At 45.6% G+C, this 25,883-nt stretch overlaps 1 protein-coding gene across 1 annotated transcript in view; it reads right to left on the bottom strand.

Annotated features, from left to right (window-relative positions):
- cbln4 (cerebellin 4 precursor) overlaps window positions 1-25,355 on the bottom strand; it is a 286,905-nt gene extending 261,550 nt beyond the window's left edge. Inside the window, exons 1-2 of the mRNA XM_072514686.1 lie at window positions 24,430-25,355; window positions 22,855-22,971 (exon numbers count right to left, since the gene is read on the bottom strand). Of these exons, the coding sequence (XP_072370787.1) occupies window positions 22,855-22,971; window positions 24,430-24,711 (399 nt within the window). The 5' untranslated portion in view covers window positions 24,712-25,355. The remainder of the gene's footprint in view (window positions 1-22,854; window positions 22,972-24,429) is intronic.
- Window positions 25,356-25,883: the final 528 nt, after the last annotated feature.

Here is a 25,883-nt window from a genome sequence, read left to right as displayed (position 1 = left end):
AACACAACAGGTACTACTCCTGGTGCAACCACACAGTCGAACTGTTGCTAGGTGCTGTTCGCATCTTCCACGTAGTAAGTTCTGTCACGTGGGGGCTGGTCGGGCCTAGCAGGTCGGCGGGTGGGTAAATGCTCACTGCCTCCTGTCTCTCTGGTTTCTGCCACCTGTACCGGCCCACGCTGGATGGTGTCATATTCCTGTACCTCCTGGTCGGGGGAGAATATCCGGCGGTGTCCCCGGCCTCTATTACAGAGGTGTTCCTCCAGTAGGTGTCCCGTTGTAGGAGGACAGCCTCCTCAGGTCTAACCGAGTGTAATAGGTGCTTGCAATTGCATCCCAGACTGAGCACTGTCAGTCGCTGGAATTCCTGGAGCCCTTGTTCAGGGCTTTACCTGGAGATAGCTGTCACCACCATACGTTGCAGGTTCAGGTGGACCTCAGCTAGTAATTTCCGTTGCAAAGCCGCATCACAGACTCCACACACCAAATGGTCTCTGAGTGTCTCATTCAGTGTCACTCCGAATTCACAAGTCTCAACCTGAGCAGCCCTGCGGAACTGGAAATGGCGCACGATGAGAGCTGATTTCAGGTCGAAAAGCTCCCCCCACTAGAGTCACCAGGGTGGCGAACGACTGGGAATCTGGGGCATCCGGGTGTGTTAAGCGCTTTATCACATTGTAGGTGGGCACTCCACAAGCCATCAGTACTATCACTGTTTTTAATGCATCACCGGTAATATCATTCTTCCGACAAAATTAGTTCTTGCGTTCAACATATTGCCCCCAACCATCTGTACCTGCTTCAAAAGGTTCCCGCTTTCCTATGAGCGGAAATTTGGTGGTTAGTAGTGGGGCCTGCCAAAACCTGGATGAGTTGGGCCTTGCACGTAGCAACCGGTGACGACGGCAGCTCCACCACATCCTCGTCGCCAGTGTTGAATCCGCCATCGGCAGAACGCATCGGCGAAAGTAGACATTTCAGAACAAGGTTTATTTTGATACAATTACAATACTCCTAAACTCCCCTAAGGGCCTCCTTCCCTGACCTGCAGCAAGGCCGGGGTTTTTATACAACTGGGACTCTCCTTGTAAAGGGAAAAACCCGCCCCCTTAAAGGGGAAGCCCTGCCTGTCTTAAAGGGGAAGTTCATGTTCCTGGGAAGTTACGGGAAATCATATTGTCCTGATCTCATGACCTGCATTGGGGTTATAACAGCCGTAAAAGACCACATCTGCATTAACATTGCGCATTATGTGTGTTACATGATCTAACACTGGGTTTCATACTTTAATGAAGCCATCCAGAATTAAAGATTGCTTTCTTGGACGTTGCTGCAAGAAATCAGGAGAAATAAATCACTCCAGCCAGACTCAGAACTAATATCAGGGCCGGAATGCACCCACAATGCACAATTATAAAAATTATGCTCTAACTGATATAATTATACAATGGATAAAGCATTTTCTTGTGAACCGAGAATTGTTAGTTATCACCATTGTTAACCAATTACCATACAGTTTGATGTGTGCGGCAAAAACAGGAGTGTGGGGTTTGGGGTGGTTGGTGGCAGGAGGTTATCCGATTAATCTATTCAAAACACGCTCCAATAGGCACTCCTAACCCAAATTTTCTCCTTATAAAATATTCTTTATTCGTTCATGGGATGTCGACATCAGAGGGAAGACCAGCATGTGTTGCCCATTCCTAATTCGTCTTGAACAGAGTTGCTTGCTAGGCCATTTCCGAGTGCATTAGTGACCATATGGGTTTTTAACATCAAAATTGACAATGGTTTTACATAGTCATTATTAGACTTGCAATTCCAGATTTACGAAATTCAAATTTCACCATCTGCTGTGGTGGGATTCAAACAAGGGTCCCCAGAGCAGTACTCTGGATCACTGAATTACTAATGCGATGATAATACCAGTATACCGCCACCACCCCGCTATCATTCAATGTTAGAAATATGTCACCCGCCATGTGGAATTTGCACATTCTCCCAGTGTCTGCGTGGGTTTCACCCCCACAACCCAAAGATGTGCATGCTCGGTGGATTTGTCATGCTAAATTGCCCCTTAATTGGAAAAAAAATAATTGGGTACTCTAAAATTAAAAAAAAAACATATGTCACCCATAGGACGGAATTATTTCTCTGCAACAAAATTATTTGTGTCCCAGCAGTCCGGAAATTCAGCATTTGAGCCGTATCCTCACACTAACCCTTAGCCCCAGTCCAGCTGTTTTACCTATCTCCACAAAAATAAGTAAAGGTCTCCTCTGGCTTCTGACTCTGACTCTGCTAAAACCTAATTGATTTTCCTCTCCGCAATCAATTTTTAGATAACTTTTTATAGCTTACTGTTTCGGAGATTTGGCCTGCAGACTTATCCTGCCTCATGTGAACTCTCAACTCCAGCTTGAAGCAACCCGGACCTCCTAAGCAAGTTCTGGTAGAGTTTTGGACTCTCTCCTCATTAATAAAACATTCTTAGCGATCCTTTTATCTCAGCAATTGATTTTTTTTTCAGAATATATTTCTCTAACTTTTCAAACCTTTATTTTCTTGAGATTTTCAATGTTCATTTCATAAATATTTATCCATTTCATCATCTGCAGCAAATAAATTTAACATTTACAAGAATCAATATTTATTGATCTAATAATAAATTGAAATAAATAAAAAGAATGGGGCTTCATCATGGCTCACATTATCCTAACTTTTCACAAAGCCAATTAACTGCTCTGAAAGTGTGATCATCACCGTAAGGTAAGCACAAGGTGGTGGGAGAATTTGGATGGAGGCGTGATTTGACAATCATGAGCGAGATACTCCGACCCCCCGCCGGGTCAGAGAATCGCCGGGGGCTGGCGTGAATCCCGCCCCCGCCGGTTGCCGAATTCTCCGGCACCGGAGATTCGGCGGGGGCGGGAATCACGCTGCGCTGGTTGGCGCCCCCCCCCCCCCCCCCGGCGATTCTCTGGCCCGGATGGGCCGAAGTCCCGCTGCTAGAATGCCTGTCCCACCGGCGTAGATTAAACCACCTCTCTTACCGGCGGGATAAGGCGGCGTGGGCGGGCTCCGGGGTCCTGGGGGGGGCGCAGGGCGATCTAGCCCCGGGGGGTGCCCCCACGGTGGCCTGGCCCGCGATCGGGGCCCATCGATCCGCGGGCGGGCCTGTGCCGTGGGGGCACACTTTTCCTTCCGCCTTCGGCGCGGTCTCCACCATGGCGGAGGCGGAAGAGACCCCCTCCACTGCGCATGTGCGGGAGCGTCAGCGGCCACTCACGGCATCCCCGCGCATGCGCCGCCCGGCAATGTCATTTCCACGCCAGCTGGCGGGGCACCAAAGGCCTTTCCCGCCAGCTGGCGGGGCGGAAATCAGTCCAGCACGGGCCTAGCCCCTCAAGGTTAGGGCTCGGCCCCCAAAAGATGCGGAGGATTCCGCACCTTTGGGGCGGCGCGATGCCGGACTGATTTGCGCCGTCTTTGGCGCCAGTCGGCGGACATTACGCCGATTACGGAGAAGTTCGCCCCATGTTTACATTACCCGATACTTAGAGAGTCTTAGAGTCGCACAACACAAAAACAGGCCCTTTGGCCCACCATGTTGATGTCAACCATCAAGTACCAATCTATACTAACCCCATTTAACAGCACTTATAATTATAATAATCTTTATTGCCACAAGTAGGCTTACATTTCAATGACGTTACTGTGAAAAGCCCCGAGTCGCCACTTTCCGGCGCCTGTTCGGGTACACAGAGGGAGAATTCAGAATGTCCAAATTACCTAACAGCACGTCTTTCGGGACTAGTGGGAGGAAATTGGAGCACCCGGAGGAAACCCACGCAGACACGGGGAGAACGTGCAGATTCCGCACAGACAGTGACCTAAGCCAGGAATTGAACCGGGGACCCTGGTGTTGTGAAGCCATAGTGCTAATCACTGTGCTACCGTGCTGTCCTACTTAGTCCATAGCCTACTATGCCTTGCCGATTTAAATGCTCGTCCACGTGCTTCCTAAATGTCGCGAGAGTACCTGCCTCCACCACCCTCTCAGGCAGCACGTCCCATATTTCCACCACCCTCTGGGTGAAAAAAAATGTTTCCTCAGGTCCCCTCTAAACAACTTACTCCTCACCTTAAACCTATACCTTCTGGTCATAGATAGCTCTACCATGGGGAAAAGAGTCTTACGATCGACCCTATCTATGCCTCTCATCATTTTGAATACCTCTTTTCACATTCCCCCCTCAGCCTCCCCTGCTCCAGGGAAAACAAACCCAGCCCATCAGTCTCTCCTCATAGCTGAAACTTTCCTTCCCAGGCAACGACCTGGTGAATCTCCTTTGTACCCCCTCCAGTGCGATCATATCCTTCCGATGACGACTGCACACGATATTCCATTTCCGGCCGAACAAATGTTTTACAAAGTTTTGCCAGGACCTCCCTGCTCTTATATTCAATTCCCTGGCGAATGAACGCAAGCATTCGTATTCCTTCTTCACCACCCTATCTACCTGTGCTGCCACCTTCAGGGTTCCATGGATTACTACACCAAGGTCCCTTTGTTCCTCAGTACTGTTCATTGTGTGTAACCTACCCCTAATAGACTTCCTAAAATACAACACCTCACACTTATCAGGATTAAATTCCACCTACCATTGCTCTGCCCAGTGTGAAACAGAGTGCAATCGGATAGGCAGTCCCTCAGCCATTTCTCCCATTTTAATTTCAGTGGACTTTAGGTTACCTATTAACATCACAGCCGTGTTCCGGACCGTAGACGATCTATCAGTTAAATATTGGAAAAACTAATGCCACCAATATAACTTTCATTCCCCAAAATATGTGCCTTTGTATCAGGTCAGAGGTTAGAATTTCTTTTTTTAAATCAGAACATGGAACCTAACTCACCTTGGACCTGCCCACATCTGATTTTAAAGGAGGTGGAACAAGGACTGAGTAATAAGTTCGCAAGAAGAAGTTTGGTTGTATAAATATTACAATCAGGTTCCATGCCTTCCTTTTAATAGTTGTTCAATTTTCAAGTCAAGTTACCGAGGTTTCCCAGACCTTGGGAAACCCAGCAACTGGAAGGAAGCAAGAAAGGTTAAATACATAAGGTAAGTGCCTTCATGAGTCTGTGGTCCAAGAGAAATGGGTATGTAAACCAACTACTGCAGGAACTACATAGAAACATACATAGAAGGTAGAAGCAAGAAGAGGCCATTCGACACTTTGGGCACTTCATTATGATCATGGCTGATCATCAAGTTCAATATCCTGATCCCGACTTCTCCCCATATCCCTTTAGCCCCAAGAGCTATATCTAATTCCTCCTTGAAATTACAAAACATTTGGCCTCAACTACTTTTTGTGGTTGTGAATACCACAAATTCACCACCCTCTGGGTGAAGAGATTTCTCCTCAGCTCAGTCCTAAAAGGTTTACCCCCTTATCCTCAAACAATGATCCTTAGTTCTAGATTCCCCCATCATCAGGAACACTCTTTCTGAATCTACCCTGTCTAATCGTGTTAGAATGTTACACGCTTCTATGAGATCCCCTCTCATTCTACTAAACAACAATAAACGTAATCCTAACTGACTTAATCTCTCCTCAAAGTGGCAGCCCCGCCAGCCCAGGAATCAACCTGGTAAACCTTTGCTTCACTTCCTCGATAGCAAGAAAATCCTTCCTCAGATTAGGGCACCAAAACAGCACAAAATACTCCAGGTGTGGCCCCACCAATGCCCTAAACAATTGCAGTATAACATCCCTATTACGATACTCAAATCCTGTCACGAGGAAGGCCAACATACCATTTGCCTTCTTTATCGCTTCTGTACCTGCGCATTTATTTTCAGCGACCTTTACATGAGGTCCCCAAGGTCTCACTGAGTAATGACCTCTCTCAATTTAGACCCATTCAAATAATAATCTGCCTTCCTATTTTTGCTAACCAAGTGATAACATCACAGTTATCCACATTAAGCTGCACCTGCAATGCATAAGCCCATTCATTGAGCCTGTCCTAATCCCGCTGAAGCAATTCTGCATCTTCCTAACAGTTCACCCTCCCACCCTACTTTGTATCATATGCAAATTTTGAGATAGTACATTTAGTTTCCTCATCAAAATCATTAAAATATAATGTTAACAGTTGAGGTCCGAGCACAAATCACTGCGGTACCCCACTAGTACCTGCCTGCTAATTGGAAAAAGATCCATTTATTCCAACCTTTGCTTCCTGTCTGCTAACCAGCTTTCCATCCATCTCAAGACACTACCCACAGCCCATGCGCTTTAACTTTACATAGTAATCTGCGATGTGAGACCTAGTTGAAAGCATTCTGTGAGTCTAAATAAACCACACCTACCAGTTCTCCCTGATCAACTCTACTAGTTACATCTTCAAAGATTCCAGTAGCTTTATCAAGCATGATTTTCCTTTCATAAATCGATGCTAACTACGTCTGATTATACCACTGCTTTCCAAATGCTGTGCTACAAAATCATTGATAATGGTCTGTAGCACCTTCCCTACTACTGACGTTAGGCTCACTGGTCTATAATTCCCGGATTTCTCTCTACCTCCCTTTTTGAATAGCAGGGTTATATTGGCTACCCTCCAGTCTTTAGGAACCATTCCCGGATCCAAAACATTTTGGAAGATGATCGCCAATGGATCTACTATTTCTAGGGCTACTTCTTTAGATAGTCTGCAATTAAGATCATGAGGCCTTGGAGATTTACCTGCCTTCAATCCCATTAATTTCCCCAAAACTATTTCTCGACTGATGCTAATTTCCTTCTGCTTCTCACTAAAACTTGTGTTTCTCAGAACTTCATAGAATTTATGGTGCAGAAGGAGGCAATTCGGCCCATCGAGTCTGCACCGGCCCTTGGAAAGAGCACCCTACCCAAGCCCATGCCTCCACCCTATTGTAGCCACCTGAGTTGGCCACTTCCCGACTTAAAATGGAGAACCGCAAAGGCTGAAGGGAAATTCAGCCAACACAGGCAAAGACTAGCAAATACAGAAATCATGTATATTGGAACCTGCAAAACAACCAGACAGCACCAAAACCAGCAGCCATCTGCATAGTAATGTAGCAGCCATCTACATATTAATGAGCAATCCCTGGGAACAATCGAAACATTTTAAGGTAAACAAGGCCAAGCCAGACTCCTCGGCGCCAGCAGGAGCCAACACAAAAGAGGTTAACGGACACTTAAAGACTGCCCAACGATCAGGTAACAGCTCCAGTATTGGAGAAATCGAACCAAGTGATTGGAACGAAGTCCGATCACTTGAAACCAGGTACGGGGTCCGCTCCGAAGGGTGGGAAGCCCCTGGGGACTATAAAGTAAAGCCCCCAAGTTCAAATCGTCCTTCTTGACAGGGTCACTCAGCAACGCAAAGCAACCCCTGAGAGTGAACTGTCCAGCGGCCGCCAAACAAGTAAACCTCAAGTCAACGCTTGCTATGAGATAGGCGCTCCTAGCTACCAGTGCATACCAGATTTTGGATCCTGCAGACTCAGGACCTGAACGAAAGGCCATTTGTTCCCCTGACCTGGTGGGCCGGTCCGAAGCTAAGTATAGGCCTGTTAGTGATAGAAATAGCCTAGAAGGTAGAGTTTATGCATGAGTAACGATTTACTGCGTATAATAAATGTGTTTTGATTTGGATCTTACTAATTGGTGTGTTGAGTTATTGATCATTACTTGAACTTGCACCTCGTGGCGGTATGATAAAGATACCTGGCGACTCTAGAGCAAAGGTTATAAAACAGAGCCAATTGAACCATCCAAACGTTAGCAACATATTACTGGCGACATCCTGACGGGACCCGATCTAGAAGTGGCTTAACCACTCCGGGAGAAACAAAAAAAAAATTTGAATTAGAAATCCAATTGGGAACAAAAAAACCCCACAAGTGTTCTGATCAATCCTCATAATTCGGAAGTGTGTTAATGCATGCGTAACTAACAGGGCGATAAGGTAAACTGATAGATTTTTGTTGCGACAAAACTGTCGGGTGTTTGTATTCCGGAAAATAGCGAAAGCCGTAACCGTAATTACAGCACCGCCTTAATACCCCTTGTCCCAAATTTTAAGTGAAGCATTCAGAGAGGAAAGATGGCAATGCAGGCAATGCAACGCCTCATGAACCCCTAAGAATTTGTGGTCGCAGCGACCAGCAGTAGAGTAGGCCAGTGTCCCGGTTGGGAAGAAGAAATCAAAAAGTACCTCAAAGGGAAAGGATGGCCCCTTTGGAGCGATTTCTGTGAAAATGAGGAAACAGGTCCCGGGGGTATAGGACATACTTGGTGGGAGAACCTGAACGAGATCCATAAGAAGAGCTTAGGGAAAGCTCGCAAGTCGATGGCAATCGTGTCCTGTTTGGCACAATTGCGAGGCACAGAGGAGGTTGTTCGGACGCTCCGGAAATAAATAGAAGGAATACATCGAATGAGTAAGCTCGATGTCAGTGAGAACATAGAACATAGGTAGAGAAAGAGAACCTAGAGTTAAGGAGGAAGTTAGCAGCAAAGGACGGAGAGGTGGACGATGCCAAGCGGGCACACCAGTCTTGTCTGGCGCACCTAAGCAGCTTCCAATCCCAGTACAAAAAGGCCTATCAGGACACGCAGCGTACAGTCCTGGTACGAGAGGAAACAGAGAAGCAAGTAGAGGCATTGCAGAGGCAGTGTAGTGACCTGAAGGCAGCGTTAATAGAACTCCATGCTGCCACCACGGAGCAAAGACAAAGCTCATTAGACCACGCAAAGTGCCAGAAGCAGATTGCAGAACTGCAATCTCTGCTTTCAGTTCAAAAAGGATTCCAGGAAACCTTTGGATCACAGTTCGATGAGGAAGACGGCCCTGATTGGGAAGAATTGAGTGAGACAGCGCAGAGATATGTTCTGGGAACATGTGCGCAGGGAAAGCCCCAGAAGAGAAAAGTGCCCCAACCCCCCACAGAGCAGATAGTTCAGGCTCCAATGAACCCAGTCACCACCCACCGCACCGCCACATCGGACGACACGGAATTTCTGTACACCACCCCCTTAACAGTGACCCAATTACGGGACACGTGCGATAAAATCAAACTGTTCCTCCCCACCTCAGACCCCCACCACTTCTTTGCCAGGGTAAAACAGCAGGCTACCATGTACGGCCTGGATGAGCGAGAGCAAGTAAAGCTCACAGGTTTGAGTTTAGACCCTTCGGTCGTAGCAGCCCTTCCTGGCCCACAGAATGTAGGAGGAGGCACCCTTGCAGAAATGTATACCGCGATCCTAGACGCGATCGGGTATAACAGGGGTGAGTGACCCCGTACATGGCCTCAATAAGTGCAGGCACAAGAAAACCGAGCACCCCACAGCGTTTGCTGGACGCTTGTGGATCCATTTCGCAGCAGTTTTCGGAGACTTAGACCGCGCCCATTTGTCCCCAGACAACATGGCCAAATGGACGCACACCCTTATCTCCCATGCCACAGAAACAGGACAAAAAGCCTGTGCCAATTATGATCCCTCAGAGGAGGCTCATAATGAGAAATGGGTTGTAAAAAGATTGTCCCGCACCTGGGAGCAATCTGTTCAAAACAAACCAACGAACAAAAATCCCGAAGGACAGCAGGCAGAAGCAGACATACACAAAGTTAAGGCACACCAGAACCCCGCATGGGTAAATGAAGGCAGGAACAACCCCCCACAAAAGCCACAGGAGTGTTACAACTGTGGACATTTAGGACACTTTGCACGAGAATGCAATGTCCCACGAAAGCCACAGAGAGCCCAGCAGGCAGGCACTCTGAATAAGAATAGGACAGAGCCCATACATAGTGTGAGCACCAGTTCAGATCAGACGGACCTGAACGGAATGGACTGGCGGTGTTCGGGCTCCCCCAGTTGGGTCTGTGACACCCTTTGGGATAGGTCCGGCCGACCAGTAGTTGCAGCAAAGATACGGGGACAGCCCATCGAGTTTCTCTGGGACACAGGAGGGTCCCACACCACAATCAATTCCTCCACCATGTTTCAAAAGGACACGTGGCCCACTACAGCCACCATCACCCTCAGCGGCTTTACAGGCCACTCACAGCAGGGACACATCACAGCCCCTGTACCCATTCGAATTGGCAACATCACCACCAGGCATCCCATAGTTTTAGTCCATCTACCCCACACAGCAGAACACATTTTAGGCATAGATTTTATGAATTCCCACAACCGACCCTTTGATCCAGTAAACCAATGTGTTTGGAGAATGGCAAAATCTGCGAGAGCCCCGCAATGCTCACAATAGGAGAATATGCAAACAAGATTAGCGCAGTCGGCGAATTTTGGTTTGACCCGACCACAATTAGCACAGACAAGCAGGTTAGGGCATTTCTGCAGAAGCACAGGACAGCATTCACGACCCACAAACACGACTGTGGCCGGATGACTGGTTCCGTCCAAATCACAGGACCTGACCCTAGACCCCAAAAGCAATACGGATTTCCCCACGAGGCCGAGGGAGAAATCGCAAAAGTTATCGACAGCTTATTAGAGCAGGGCATACTCAGATCAGTAGCCTCCACTAATAATGCCCCGATTTGGCCAGTGAGAAAACCAGATGGATCATGGCGACTGACCATCGATTACCGGGAACTCAACAAAGTCACCCCCGCAGCAGCCCCCACGGTAGCCACAGGTCCCGAGACCATGCTCAAACAGGGACTCAACTCACAATACTTTACGGTTTTGGACATCAGTAATGGATTCTGGTCCATTCCATTGGCAAAAGCGTGCCAATACAAATTTGCCTTCACGTTTAAAAATCAGCAGTACCCGTGGACATGCCTTCCACAAGGATTCCACAACTCCCCCTCCATTTTCCACCGACAGCTGGCAAATGGTTTGTCAAAATTTTCTCGCCCCAATGTCTGGTCCAGTATGTGGACGACCTATTGCTGCAGACAGACACCAAGGCAGAGCACATCGAGCTTCTGGCCGAACTCCTGGAACTCCTACAGAAAATTGGTTGTAAAGTAAACCCCAAAAAGGCCCAGATTTTGGAAAACAAAGTGATATATTTGGGTACGATTATCACGCATGGTAAACGCGAGATCGAGCATAAAAGGATTGACTCGATTGCCAAATTGCCCCTTCCCCAGAACGTTTCAGCCCTCCGGTCGATTTTAGGACTGGTTGGCTATTGCCGAAACCACATTGATGGTTTCGACAGCAAGGCAGCACCCCTCTCAAACCTCCTGAAGAAAGGAGCCCCCTGGGAATAGCTTCCGCAGCATACGGATGCTATGGACTCTTTGAAAAGAGCACTCGTAGCAGCCCCCGCACTACAAATTCCAGACCCGCTTTCCCCCTATGTGACAGAGGTAGCAAGCATAGACCGCACCCTTTCGGCCATGCTCCTTCAGGAACGGCACGAACAGTTAAGGCCCGTGGCTTACACCTCCAGAGTCTTAGATGCTGTGGAGCAGGGATTTTCAGCCTGTGAAAGGCACCTGCTCGCAGTTTTTTGGGCAGTCCAATATTTTTCATACATAACCGGACTGAACCCCATCACAATCCTAACGGAACACACCCACACCCAACTTTTACTGGGCGGACGACTTAAGGACGGTACAGTCAGTCAAATAAGAGCAGCCAGGTGGACACCTCTTTTGCAGGGACGGGACATCACTGTTAAAAGGACCAAGACCCACACTTTCTTCGCAGATAACCTACAGTACCCAGGCACCCCCCACGAATGTGAAATCATCTCACCGCACCACAACACAGGCCCCTTTATTGCGAAAACACCCCCCAGAAAGATAGGTAGTTCACCCCAGAGCCCCCAGCACACAGACACATGCAAACCCATAAGAATATATATGGATGGATCTTCCACAATATTAGAAGGGAAGCACATAACAGGATGCGGCATTTATGGCGAGGACGCGCAGGGACGCGCCCTAGAAGAAATCGCAATAAAACTTCCAGGACACTTTGGCGCGCAGGTGGCAGAGCTAGCACATGGCGTACAATGGCGTACATTGTAGAACACCCAGATTCCTTCCCTAGCCCAGCAGACATATACTCGGACAGCCTCTATGTCTGCAACAGTCTTACAGAATTCCTACCCCTGTGGAAAGCAAGAGGTTTTGTTTCCGCAGACGGAAAAACCCTCCCCTCAGCCCCATTGGTCCGTCATATTTTAGAAAAAGCACAGGGCAGGACTTTTGGAATAGTTAAAGTTCGTAGTCACCATCGTTTCTCCCTCCCCCCCCCCCCCCCCCCCCCGCTGGAAATGTAAAAGCCGACGCACTGGCAAAAGCAGGTTCCAGGCACGGATATTTTTGGACACCCCCCGAAAGCGCACCAGTGAATGCAATTCAGGTCTCGCAGACTAATAGCGAGGATTTAGTGCAGGCCCAGAAGCAGGATAGCAATCTCAGGGAGATTTTGAAAGGAAAATTTACGGCACCTTACGATAGGTATAGAAATGTACTAACCACACATGACGGTGCGGTGTTAAAAGACACCCTTTATGTGGTTCCTGAACAGGACAGGAATCAGCTCATTTGTTTGTTCCATGACTGTCATGGACATCAGGGAATTGATCCCACTACAGCCCACCTCAGGCAGGTCTGTTGGTGGCCCAGTTTAAAAGAAGACATAACGCACTATGTTGATAATAGCCTTGTCTGTGCCCAGAACAATCCAGACAGATACGCCAAGAAAGCTCAACTTAGTCACACCCACCCCGTTAATGGCCCCTGGACTAACCTCCAGATTGATTTTATAGGACCATTGCCCCCTTGCAGGAATGGTTATAATTATGTACTCATTGTGAAAGACACGTTTACAAAATGGGTAGAGGAATTCCCATTCAGAACGAACACGGCAAAGACCACAGCCGATATCTTAACCCACCACATCTTTACGAGATGGGGACTCCTCCGCAGCATTGAATCCGACCAAGGTTCCCATTTTACGGGACGTGTCATGAAGAACGTCCTCACGATATTTGGCATTACCCAAAAATTCCACATCGCATACCACCCCCAATCGAGTGGTATCGTGGAGCGCATGAATCGGACCCTAAAAACTACCCTCCGAAAAATGGTCCAGCAAAACAACACCACTTGGGATTCAGTCCTCCCTTTTGCGCTGATGTTTTTGCGAAATACGGTTTCAACATCTACAGGTTACACCCCACACACTCTCATGACCGGACGCACCATGAAAGGCACGGAATTTTTATTGGGATTAGATTTGACCAGCCCCGAAGTGATGGCCCTCACACACGAGAAAGCAGTAGAACAACTGGTAGAGAATGTTAAAACGGCTCAGCTAGCAGCCGCGGTACGATTAGGCACACGAAAGAAACAGAGCAAGACCTGTTTCGATAAGACAGTACATGTGACTGAGTTCAGTGTAGGACAGCAAGTCATGCTCTCCATACACAACCCCAGCACATTCCTGTCACCTAAATATTCGGGTCCGTAATCCATTGCGGACAAAGTAAGCCCTTCCGTCTACAAAATAAAGTACCCAACGGAAAGACTGTGTGGTTCCATATTAACCAGCTTAAGGCATATGGACCACAGTCGAACCACACACACCACGTCATGCTCGACGCAGCAGGCCACGCCCCGCCCACAGCCAACTTAACCCTACCCTCCCCCAACACATCCAGCCCAGCCACGGACTCAACCCTGACTCCACCCCCAAACTATACACTCCGTCCCGGAACGCCCACAGGCTGCAGCAGTAGCGACAGTGACTGTGACACTGACAATAGCCACAGCACGCCACCCTACTATCCCCATACATCAGGCTCCACACCCAGCGAATCTGAACACGATTCGAGTGATCCCTTCATGATCACTTTCCTAAACAGACCCCAACACCGACCACCGATCTACAATGACGACCCCGACTCCATTCCAACAGAATTGGACACATCCTTTTGGCACCGGGACAATTCATTCAGACTCGTCCGAAATGACGAGATGGATCCCAAATCGCACCATGCAGCCCTATCCGCCCTTATACACTCGAGAGTTTGGCATCCGGGAGAAAATGACGACTTTGAGTCATACTCCTCAAGCGAGAACCCCTTTGCGACCCTGTTCACAACTGATAACTGAGGTGTCCAGATGATGTTTTAAAAAGGAACCGCTTGGGAGAAAACGGTGTCCTTTCTGATGGAACCTGCAGCATGTTTAATGTTGTTTGTAGTGGTATTGTTAAATGTTGTTTGTAAGATCGGAAATTTTTTGCACAGCCCCACGCCTTATTTTTCGGCCGAAACCTCTGAGAACTTGCTCGCACGCTCATCGGCAGAAACCGCTGAGAGCTTGCCAAACCGCCCGTTCATAACTGCCCTTCTGGTTCGAAGGTAGAACCAATACGGCAGCCCCCCACGATGACTACATTTTTGCCTGTTCTTGTCGGTTGCTCAGGCAGTGGAGAAACAGCATTGGGACCCGCCCTGCCTGGGAACCCCCCTCTGGTCAGCTACGCTCGGGTAGAGCACACACGGCTTTGGTCGCCGTCCTACCCGGGGATTCCATCCAATTCTTACCCGTCGCGGCCCATACGCACCTCATTTTGGCACTTTTGGTTCAAAAAGCTTTGGTTTGTTTTCAGGCAACCTTATGTTATTTACATCCTCAAACATTTGGATGGTAAATCGCACAGCCTGCGGGACGGCTCGCACTGTTTCAGTCTTTTTAAGTGTGTCTTGTTCTGAATATTTGGTTAAAAAAAAAAATAAGGGAGTCACACATGGTGACAAATTGTAAAGGGAGAATTGGCACTGAAGGACAGACATACTAATAGATGAGATGTTAAACCAAAATAGTAACAGACACTATGCTTGATCCCACAGAACTCCAGAAGCTCCAGGAAAAGAGACAAAGAGAAAAGAGAAGAGAAAGAAAAAGAACCATGAGGACATCCTCCGTGTTGCTCATCACCCTGATGAACATATACCAGCCATTAATGATTCACTTCCCCCTAGCACCCAGAGCCCAGTCACAAGCGACACCACACCATCTTGGTGTGACAGGTTTATAACCCGGTACTCCCTGTCCTACTTAATAGAATCTCTACTAATATTGGCGATACTCTGCTGCATCGTGCAGACTATCCGCCTGAGGAAATGGCGAAGGAGAGCCTACCGCGCTCGCACCCCGGTATATAGGATAAGATCCCCTATTTTCGGTTATGACCAGACCCCCGACCCCGCGATCTATAATAAAGAACATTCGTTTGCGTTCTTTTTGTGAATAAAGAAATGTGTTTCATGAGCAATTGTACAATCCTGAGCTTGACTGCCAAGCCAGGAAAAATGTGAATAATGCTGCTATGATTTTGTCTGTATCATTAAGGAGGTTAGTATGATTGAGTGTTTGAGTGAGTGACAGTTAGAGGTACCATTTTTCTTATTTTGTAATGCATGTCCCTGTTTTGACATAGCGCCACTTAGAATGTTAGTTAAAAATGTTCTTGTATAGTTATGGTCAGTGTAGAGGCCATAGAGAGTGCTCACCGGGTCAGGGAATGAAGACAACGCAGTTATGTGATCCTTCACGCTTCGCGTTAGGATCACAAGGAGGGTGTGTAGCCACCTGAGTTGGCCACTTCCCGACTTATAATGGAGAACCGCAAAGGCTGAAGGGAAATTCAGCCAACACAGGCAAAGACTAGCAAATACAGAAATCATGTATATTGGAACCTGCAAAACAACCAGACAGCACCAAAACCAGCAGCCATCTGCATAGTAATGTAGCAGCCATCTACATATTAATGAGCAATCCCCGGGAACAATCGAAACATTTTAATGTAAACAAGGCCAAGCCAGACTCCTCGGCGCCAGCAGGAGCCAACACAAAAGAGGTTAACAGACACTTAAAGACTGCCCAACGATCAGAGAACAGCTCCAGTATTGGAGAAATCAAACCAAGTGATTGGAACGAAGTCCAATCACTTGAAACCAGGTATAGGGTCCACCCCAAAGGGCGGGAAGCCCCTGGGGACTATAAAGTAAAGCCCCCAAGTTCAAATCGTCCTTCTTGACAGGGTCACTCAGCAACACGAAGCAACCCTTGAGAGTGAACTGTCCAGCGGCCGCCAAACAAGTAATCCTCAAGTCAATGCTCGCTACGAGATAGGCGCTCCTAGCTACCAGTCCATACCAGCTTTTGAATCCTGCAGACTCAGGTGCTGAAAGAAAGGCCATTTGTTCCCCTGACCTGGTGGGCCAGTCCGAAGCTAAGTATAGGCCTGTTAGTGATAGAAATAGCCTAGAAAGTAGAGTTAATGCATGAGTAGCGATTTACTGTGTATAATAAATGTGTTTTGATTTGAATCTTACTAATTGGTGTGTTGAGTTATTGATCATTACTTGAACTTGAACCTCGTGGCGGTATCATAAAGATACATGGCGACTCTAGAGCAAAGGTTGTAAAACAGAGCCAATTGAACCAACCAAAAGTTAGCAACACTATCCCCATAATCTAGTAACCCCACTTAACCTTTTGGACACTAAGGGGCAATTTAGCATGGCCAATCCACCTAACCTGCACATCTTTGGACTGCGGGAGGAAACCAGAGCATCCGGAGGAAACCCACGCAGACACGGGGAGAAAGTGCAAACTCCACACATGCAGTCACCCGAGGCCGGAATTGAACCCAGGACCCTGGAGCTGTGAGGCAGCAGTGCTAATCACTGCCCCACCGTGCCACCCGATACAATATTAATGTCTTATTTTGTGTAGAGGGACAGAAGCAAAGTATGAATTTAGTTCCTCAGCTATTTTTTTGTTCCCCATTATGAATTCCACCGTTTCTGACTGGAAGTGACCTACATTCATTTATAGCTATCTTTTGTTCTTTACATACATATAGAAACCTTTACAGTCAGTTTTAATGTTCTCCGCTAACTTACTTTCAAATTGTATTTTCTCCTTCTTAATCAATCCCTTGGTTCCCCTTTTGCTGAATTTTAAACTGTTCAAAATCCTCAGGTCTATTGTTATTTCTTGCTAATTTGTATGCCCCTTCTTTGAATCTAATATTATCTCTAATTTCCCTTGTAAGCCATGGTTTGGCCACCGTTTCCTTTCTACTCATACGCCAAATAGGAATAAATAACTTCTGGAGTTCACCTATTCATTCCTTGAATGCCTATATTGCCTATCCACTGTCCTTCCAATCGGTATTGTTTCCCAGACCATCATAGCCAACTCATGCCTCATGCCATTATAGTTACTTTTATTGAGTTTCAGGACTCTAGTCTCAGAATCAACGACCTCACTATCAACCATAATAAAACATTCTGTTATATTATGGTCACTCATACCAAGGGTTCTCTCACAACTAGATTGCCATTGCACATCACCCAGACAAAGATGGTTTGTTCCCTTGTTGGTCCCTCAATGTATTGGTCCAGAAAACCATGGCATATACACTCCAGAAATTTCTCTTCTATTGTACTGTGACTAATTTGACTCACCCAATCTTGATGCAGATTAAAGTTACACATAATCACAGATGTTCCTTTGTCACATCTGATTTCCTACCTAATGCTATTCCCAATGTTACCATCGCAGTTTGGTGGTCTGTATACCACCCCCACAAATGTTTTTTGCCCCCTAGTGTTTCTTAACCCAATCCATACAGATTCCATATTGTCTTTGCTAATATCTTCCTAAATATTGTATCAATATTTTCTTTCATCAACAATGCAACTCCACCACCTTTTCCTTTCTGTCTATCCTTCCTAAAAACTGAATAGCCCTCAATGTTTAGTTCCCATCCTTGGTTACCTTGGACCCATGGCTCCATAATCCGAACTATATCATACTCACCAGCTCAGGACCTCCGGCAATCTCAGTGCCAACTGGCGGACATTCAAGCAAATGTTTCTGCTGTACATCCTACCCCTTTACATCTATCTGCGCAACTAATTCATCCATTTTAATTTCAATGCTCCGGGAATTCAGGTCCAAAACCTTAAGGCTAGTTCTTTTAACGTTCCTTGACCCATCCCTATTTTTTTTTTTACAGTGTCATTATCTGATACAGGCCCTCGGTCTCTCTGCCTAGCACTTTTCTTATTCTCCTTGCTATGTTTTTCTCTTGTTCTTGAGTCCCCCTGCTCTGAATCCTCACATATGTTCCTACCCCCCTGCCATATTAGTTAAAACCCTCCCCAACCACTCTGGCAAGTACACCTCTCCCCCCCCCCCCCCCCCCCCCCGCCCCCACACACACACACAAGGACATCAGTCCGGTGCTACCCAGGTGTAACCCGTCCAGTTTTTACAGGTCCCGACTCCCTCAAAACCGGTCCCAATGCCCCAGAAATCTGAAACCCTCCCTCTCACACCATCTCTTCAGCCACGTATTCATCTGTGTTTAATCCGTGATTCATTGTGTTGGCCAGTCAAAGGCATGAGTGTGGCTCAGTCAGAATTACGCTCCAATAGGTATTCCCAACCCAATTGGATGTTCTTTTCCTTATAAAACGGTGTATCATTCAAAACAATAAATTATGCCACCTGAGCACATGATTGGAATTTCACCCCTTGCTGCATTCATGCTGCATCCTTACAACAGCCCTTAGCCCCAATACAGCTGTGCAAAGGGATAACCCCCACTACTACATCTCCATGACAACACCGTGATCTGTATGTTCGCACCCCTACTCCCCGAGCCACCACTACAACCATCAGACCTGACCATCATCAGACCCCTGGCCTTCATGAGACTCCTGGCCTTCATCAGATTGACCCTGACCACGATTCGAACCCTATATAAAACTGTACACATCCAAAAATGTTTTGCCTTTTTAACTCCTATCGAGTTCTGTTTAAGCACCACCCCTGTGCTTTCTGCCCTATAATGACTCCTGATTCAATAGTGTTGGAATCTTCAACCTTCTTTTCAGATCCCTACATGACCTAAGCCATTCCTATCTTTGTAAGTTTATCCAGACCTACAAGCCTTCTAGACCTCTGCACTTATAAAATCTGGCCTCCTGCACATCCTGATTTTAATTGCTCCACCATGCTTTCAGCTGCCTGCTCTCTGAGCTCTGGAATTTGCTCTCTAAATCTTTCTTACTCTCCATCTCTCTTTCTTCCCTTATCCTTAAAAACAATTTCTTTGGCCAAGCTTTTAGTTATAAGTCCTCATATCTCCTTCTGTGGCTTGGCGTCAAAATAATTTCACCGATAATCTTCTTGCAAGCACTCAATGTTAAAAGAGCTATAATAATGCATTATCGCATTATTATATATAATGCTCCAGACCACAGGCTACTAAAAAAAAATGCAGGAAATTTGATGATTGTTCCAAAATGAGAAGGAAATCCTATTATTGTCACCCCAGGAATCAGAATCCATTGCAACTTGGAATTGTGTGATTCATGGAAACAATGGTGGAGCCAATGGGGCAGATCACACCATCACTGGTGGTAACAACAGTGAAGAAAAGTCATAATAAAAGAGGAAAGGGCTCAGGATGCTGAAGAATAGCGAATTAAACACTATTACCTGAGGAAGTGCTGGACTATATCCCAGAAGCAGGGATCAGCTCAGGAACTGGTGATGATGACGAAAATGATAAGAATACAAGAGAGAAAGAAAGCAACAAGCAGCACCATCAACTAAGGAGAATGGAAGAATATCCAAACTAAAAGTGGAATGAATAAAAATAAGAAAATTGAGATACTGCAAATCCACATTGGTGCAGCAAAGAGAAAATAAAGTGACTGGAAAGAAAGCTATAAGTTTGTTTAGCTCAATTGGCTGGACAGCTGGTTTGTGATGCAGAGTGGGGCCAGCAGTGTGGGTTCAGTTCCTGTTATTCATGAAGGCCTCGCCTTCTCAACCTTGCACCTCACCTGAAGTGTGGTGATCCACAAATTGAAGCCACACCAGTCAGCTCTCCTCCTCAAAGGGGAAAGCAGCCCATGGTCATAAGGAATATGGTAACTTTACCTTACCTATAATTACACAATCTTAAAAATTAAAACATCATCCCATTGTCCTTCACTAGGCATGATTTACGCTGTGGTCGCTATGCATATGTCAGTCCTGAAATGGTTGCAAGTGCACAGATCATCTTTTTCTGTTCACAATCTTCTGTTAACATGCACTGCCAGAGAATGAATACACATGTGTAGCTGGGGCATGTTCGTGTCTTAAGGCCTACAGGGCACCTTGCACATGCACAGTTTGTTTATTTTATTTTATTTAACTTATAAACTGTTTCCCAGTGCCTACACAGATGAAAAAAGTGGAGGAAAGCAAAACAGCACAAAAAGGTCAAGAGACATAGAAGAGAACACCATTCGGAAGAAAGTGACAAAAGAAGCTGGACACTGGAGAGAGACCGAGAGAAAGTTTCAAAATGAAGAAGGAAGAACAAAACCAATGGGTGGAACAGAAAGAGGTTGCAAGAAGACAGTCAAGGAGTACAGGAATCAGAAACAAGTCCTGTTTAGTCGAATTGAAAGTAAGGAGCAGAAGAGAAGACTCCACATTAAAGAGACAGAGTTTCAGGGAGAAAACTTGGAACAAAGGGGGTTTGCAAGAAGGTAATAGATCTGAAGAGATAGCAAAGATAGTGACTCCTTACTACAATCCTTTGGAGCAGTGGTGTTGTATTTGGCATGGCCAAATATCTGGTAGTGTGCATGGAGGTGCAGCCTGAATGCATGCAGAGATTCAGGGGTAAGGAACATTGAAAAGAGAGGTTGATATACTGGAGGTGGATCCTTGTTGGAGACAGAGTGAAAGCATCGTTTGGGAGAGAATTCATAGGTGTGTTCTTTGAATCTGTATATTGTAGAACGGCACAGTATCAGTGAGACCAGTTGCTCACGATGTGACAAATTTCTGGGGGATTGATGAAAAATCCATAGAAACTTGGTTTTGGAGTGTGCTGTGTCTGACTGCAATTCACCTATGAGTTTACATGGACTGTATACTTACTGTGAACATTAGAGTAGAAGGTACATTTTGTCACTTGTGTTAACTTTACAAAGTTGCATATACATCTCTGTATTGGGGTGAAGGAGTAGAGTACTATAATTAATATTTTCTTGTTGACTAAATGTTTTATTAATCTGTTAAAAGTTCATTAGCAGACTCCTATTGCACTGTTCAGTAACCATCCTCCATGTTTCTAAACAAAAAGTAAAAGTTAAGGTCTATCAAGCCACCCTGAGATCTGACTTGTCCAGTAGCAACATCAGCTGAGATAATAGCACTTCCTCTTCTGGAACCTCTTCCAGTCCTACAATTCCCATACCAATTATTCACTCCACTGACTTCAGTCTCTGGTGCACCTCTTGCTTCTTTTACCTTACTATTTGCAGACATGACTTTAGCCATGCCAAATGGATGCTTTGGAGTGCCCTCGCTAAACCCTCCATCTCTTTACCTTCTTTTACATCTTTGAGAATGTCCCTTAAACTCATCTGATTGATGCCTTCTCATTTCTCCTAATTTGGATCAGTGTTGGCTTTATGTTACATCTCCGATGAACCTTGGGAGATATAATCAGAGCTTGGTGTGGACACAACCTTATAGTCTGCAAAAAAGGTCACCAGAGGTCCAATATATTATTAAACATGCCATTTAAAAAAGGCAAAATATTCACCCATTGAATCTCCACATATAATAAAGATCAACAACGTTGTCCATGTATAGAGAGAAGTTAATAACATTACAGGGAAAGGCTCAAATCGAAATAAACAGAGAATGGATTGGGTTCGCAGTATCATCTTCACTCTGCTTTTTCACTTCGAGTTCATCCCAGATTAAAGAACTGCTCTGTCGATAGTGAAGTACATTCAGAAAATTTAAACAGTTCCAAGTTGACTTATAGACAACACATGAACTGCTTGTAATCTGCTTGGAACTGTTTAAAATTGCTGGACACATTACGATAGAAAACTAATTGCTGGTGTAAAGGCAAGAGTTACACAGTTGCTGTTAAAGAATGATTAATAAAGGTGAAGTGTGTTTCTGAAGCTAACCCCACTACATCTGAATAGTTGATACTGATAACAGAGTGCAAAACATTTACCATAAATAAACAAACGTTAAATTGATGCATTTAAGATGTATCTTGGAAGATTTCACAAATATAAATTCCACACAATGATGGAATTCAAACAACATAGATGCATAAAGTTCTTCCCTAAAGTCAGTATTAACCAATGATCTGAATGATACAGTTAGTTAGTGCTACAGGATGGAAGCCATTATATCAAAAGAACTGAAACTGGCTGAAAGGTTCCTTATAAATTTTCTATAACCCGAGAGCTTCTGTTTCTCCTCTCCCACGTGGTTAATGTAATCAAATTCCAGGCACTTTGTGCAGTGAATCGCGCGTTTCTTAAAAGTTTATCTCCACACAGTTTGTAATTTGTCAGTTGCAAGTTCCAGTAGCAGACTTAGTCCTCAGAGGAAGTTCAAGGGGCGGTTCTGACCCTAATTTCCTATTTGTGATTTGGACCTGATTGTTATTGAAAAATAACCAATTTAAAACAATAAAATTTGACACTCCTAATTAGATCTCAATCGTCCTGGTAAAGAACAAGACGGCAGCAACAACATATCCTTCAGTGATCCCATGGCTTCTGTGGCAGATTTCTGTCAGAAAACGCCTTGAGAAAGTCGAGACGAGTCAGTCCCCGTGACTTTGCAGCATGAGTCATATACATCGCAGCTTGTCTGCACTTGGATAGCCACCGAGAGAGCTAAATTACCACATTGCGGTGATAGGAATTTCAATAGGTACAAACGTTGACATACAGACCTGAATAGTTTGGCTCTGGTACACTTTGATGACATGAAAGTTGAAACTGTAAATGCCTTTCCTGGGGGCTACAAAGACCGACTCCAGCGTGAAACAGTTACCCACATTTACTAATATCTGCAAGAGAGAGAGAGAGAAGTCGATCAGACCATGCTGTCAGCCGGGGGGGGGGGGGGGGGGCATCTAGTTCAGAACGGCTGGACAACCTCTGTTAATTTTCATATAGTATTTTAATACAATATATTATAATTATATACATACTCCCCAGCTGGTGCTACTTAAAACTGTCCAAAATGGAAACATTTATCTCCAACTCTCCGTCCCATCATTGCCCTGAGTGATATTGATGCTATCTGTATCAATTCAACATTAAGTTGGTCTGAAAAGATCTATACATGTCTCGTGAGTCGATATTCCTCCAGCCTACATGCCGAGTGATTATTAATAAAGTCACAATGGCCGATTTTTAATATTGATGCCTGGCATAAAGATGGAGGTGACGGCCTGAAAATAGAACATGAAAATGTTTTTGAGTCAAATTTAAATCATTCACCACTTTGTCTTTGCGGAGAAAATCATTATTTTGGGGGAAAAAAATAGGATTTGAGCTAAGCTGATGAAGTGAGCTGGTGACCCGAGGCTTGTAATTGCAACGTACACTCTCTGTCCTAAACGGTTAACATGCAAAATTCACCCATGCTTACATTTTAAGAGATGTTAACGGAGGTGAATGAGGTTATTAACGCAATGTGTATCTGTGCTTCTTTACGTGACTTCTTTTTTAAATACGCAGCTAGCTAACACTTCCGAAGTGATACCCTATTACCTGAACCAGACTCACAAGCCACTTCTACCCAGCAACTTTATTTATCTTGCCAAAGTGCAAAATCCCTCACGGGCAATTTTTAAAATTGAAGCTGCGTGATATTATCAAACTGAGTTCATGACTGTAATATCTCTCACTTACTGGAACCTATGAATATTAGAGTGCGGATAATGCACGACTTGAATGAATTGTTTTATATTCAGCCTCTTTTATTATTTCATTATTGAATACCATTCCTATTTATTGGTGGTGATCCTGTAATTGTATATATATTCTGAGCGCATCTTTTCCGATTTTTCTCATTTAAAATCTTTTCTTATTCAATCCGACACCCTCTCCTCAAAACGCGTATCGCTTCCTCTCGGTGTGTTTAGTGTCAGTAATACCAGGCAGTTCTAGATAACCGAGACTCACTCTTTGCCTATTAACACTTGTTGCACCATTCGCCAATGTGACCCACTCTCAATCCACCTCTTTTTTACTTAAATATAATACTGGGTCTCTTAACAGATGGGGAGATGTGTAAATAAATCGATTTATGGAGTGAAATACCCACAGAATATTTAACCCCTTACACAATGCGACTGCATCGCTGCGTTTGAAACATCTGGACCCTTAAAGCAAGCCCCTCCACCTTTCCGCTTAACGTTGGATCACATCTGCCAACCGGCCCTCTATCTGCACGCTGTCTTTTGAAGTGAAATCCCCGGCTGTGTTGTCCTTAATTCTAAATTTCCCCCGGATTTTACCTGATCAAAGTAAATAATCCGAGTTTTGTTGCTCATCTCGGATGGCTCGTGGTTGGTGCTCCTCACGGTTGAGAAAGCCACCTTGGAGTTAGCGGCGCGGACAGAGATCCCAAGCGGGGAGGAAGAGGAGGACGATCCCTTGGAGTCACCAGTCGGATTGGAGTCGCACACCACCAGACACTTCCCCTCCAGGACGATGGGCTCGGTGTCATTCTGTGTCAGCACCGGTTCCATGGGCAGCGCCAGGGCAGCGACCAGTATCAGTAACATGGACAGCACCATTCTCTCGCCAGACGCCAACCCCACCACTCTGCAACCAAAAGATCTCCAAGCAAGCCTCACTCTCTCTCTCTCTTTCTCTCTCTCTCTCTGTCCCGTCCAGCTGAACTCCTGGATATTCTCCCCCTCCTTCTTCCCAGATATCAGCTGCAAGGGCGAAAGCAGCTCCTTTTAATCTGCTCTACATCTGGATATTCCAATATGAATCAGCAGTACCCTCTCCTGAAAACATTGCACTTCACATTCGTCCGTCCCTTGCAAGTATCTCTTCCCGGACTTGAAAAAAAATAGAGAGAGAGAGAGGACACACAGCCCCCACCACCCCTCTCCCTTCTTGATCTATAAGTCCCTGTGCGACTTATCGATGGGAAAGTCTCTGGTCAAACAAAACATGACTTGACGTTGCCATATCAGTTAGTAATATCCCCTGTCCGATTTGGTGAATGCGAGGCGAGCTATCGATTGCCGAGGTTCAGTGCTGAATCTGCCAGCCAGATTGCAGAGCGCTCCTTGTCTACTCTGGGGTAGGTGCCAGAAGTGGTTGCAGTTAGGAGTCGGTGTCGTCGCGAATCCCTCTGGTTTTTGATGTCACCAACCGACTCCACGTTCAAAGACTGGCAGGAGTAAGTGGTGCTCATGAATTCTCCCGTCCCCTTGTCTAAAGGAAAATAAAATAAAATAAATCCTGTCCGAATTTAAGTCATCCTCCCCACCCCACCCCCACCCCCCAAGTAGGACAACAAGATGAAGAAATAAAACCGAGCAAGCAGCAATAAGTGCAACCCCGGTGAAAATGCAGTAGATGCACAGTGCCCGTCCTAAAATCACTTCCTTATTCCCACAGTACTTTACACGCAGACATGTCGAACAGTTTATCACTGGCCTTTTGCTTCTTGCCTGGGCTTCCTTGTATCTATTTTTTAAAAATCACGAGTGAATCTGCTTTTAATCAACAAAGATTCTGAGTATTTTACAGATCGGACGTTTTCATGCAACTTAACATCTAGGAATATGATTTAGGGGAAGAAAAATCTATAAATATGATTGGAAAGTTCAGCTGCGGTCTTGTGCATATATATGTATACACACATAAAACAGTGCACTGCAATTGTTTCAGGGGTGGGAAATTGTAAACAAGTTTAAATGTTGTTGTTTGAAGATAACGTTAATCTACC

The sequence above is a fragment of the Scyliorhinus torazame genome, chromosome 8, assembly GCF_047496885.1.
Source record: "Scyliorhinus torazame isolate Kashiwa2021f chromosome 8, sScyTor2.1, whole genome shotgun sequence".
NCBI lineage: Eukaryota > Metazoa > Chordata > Chondrichthyes > Carcharhiniformes > Scyliorhinidae > Scyliorhinus > Scyliorhinus torazame.
Note: the sequence above shows the minus strand (reverse complement) of the source record. Positions and strands in the feature narration are given on the sequence as shown.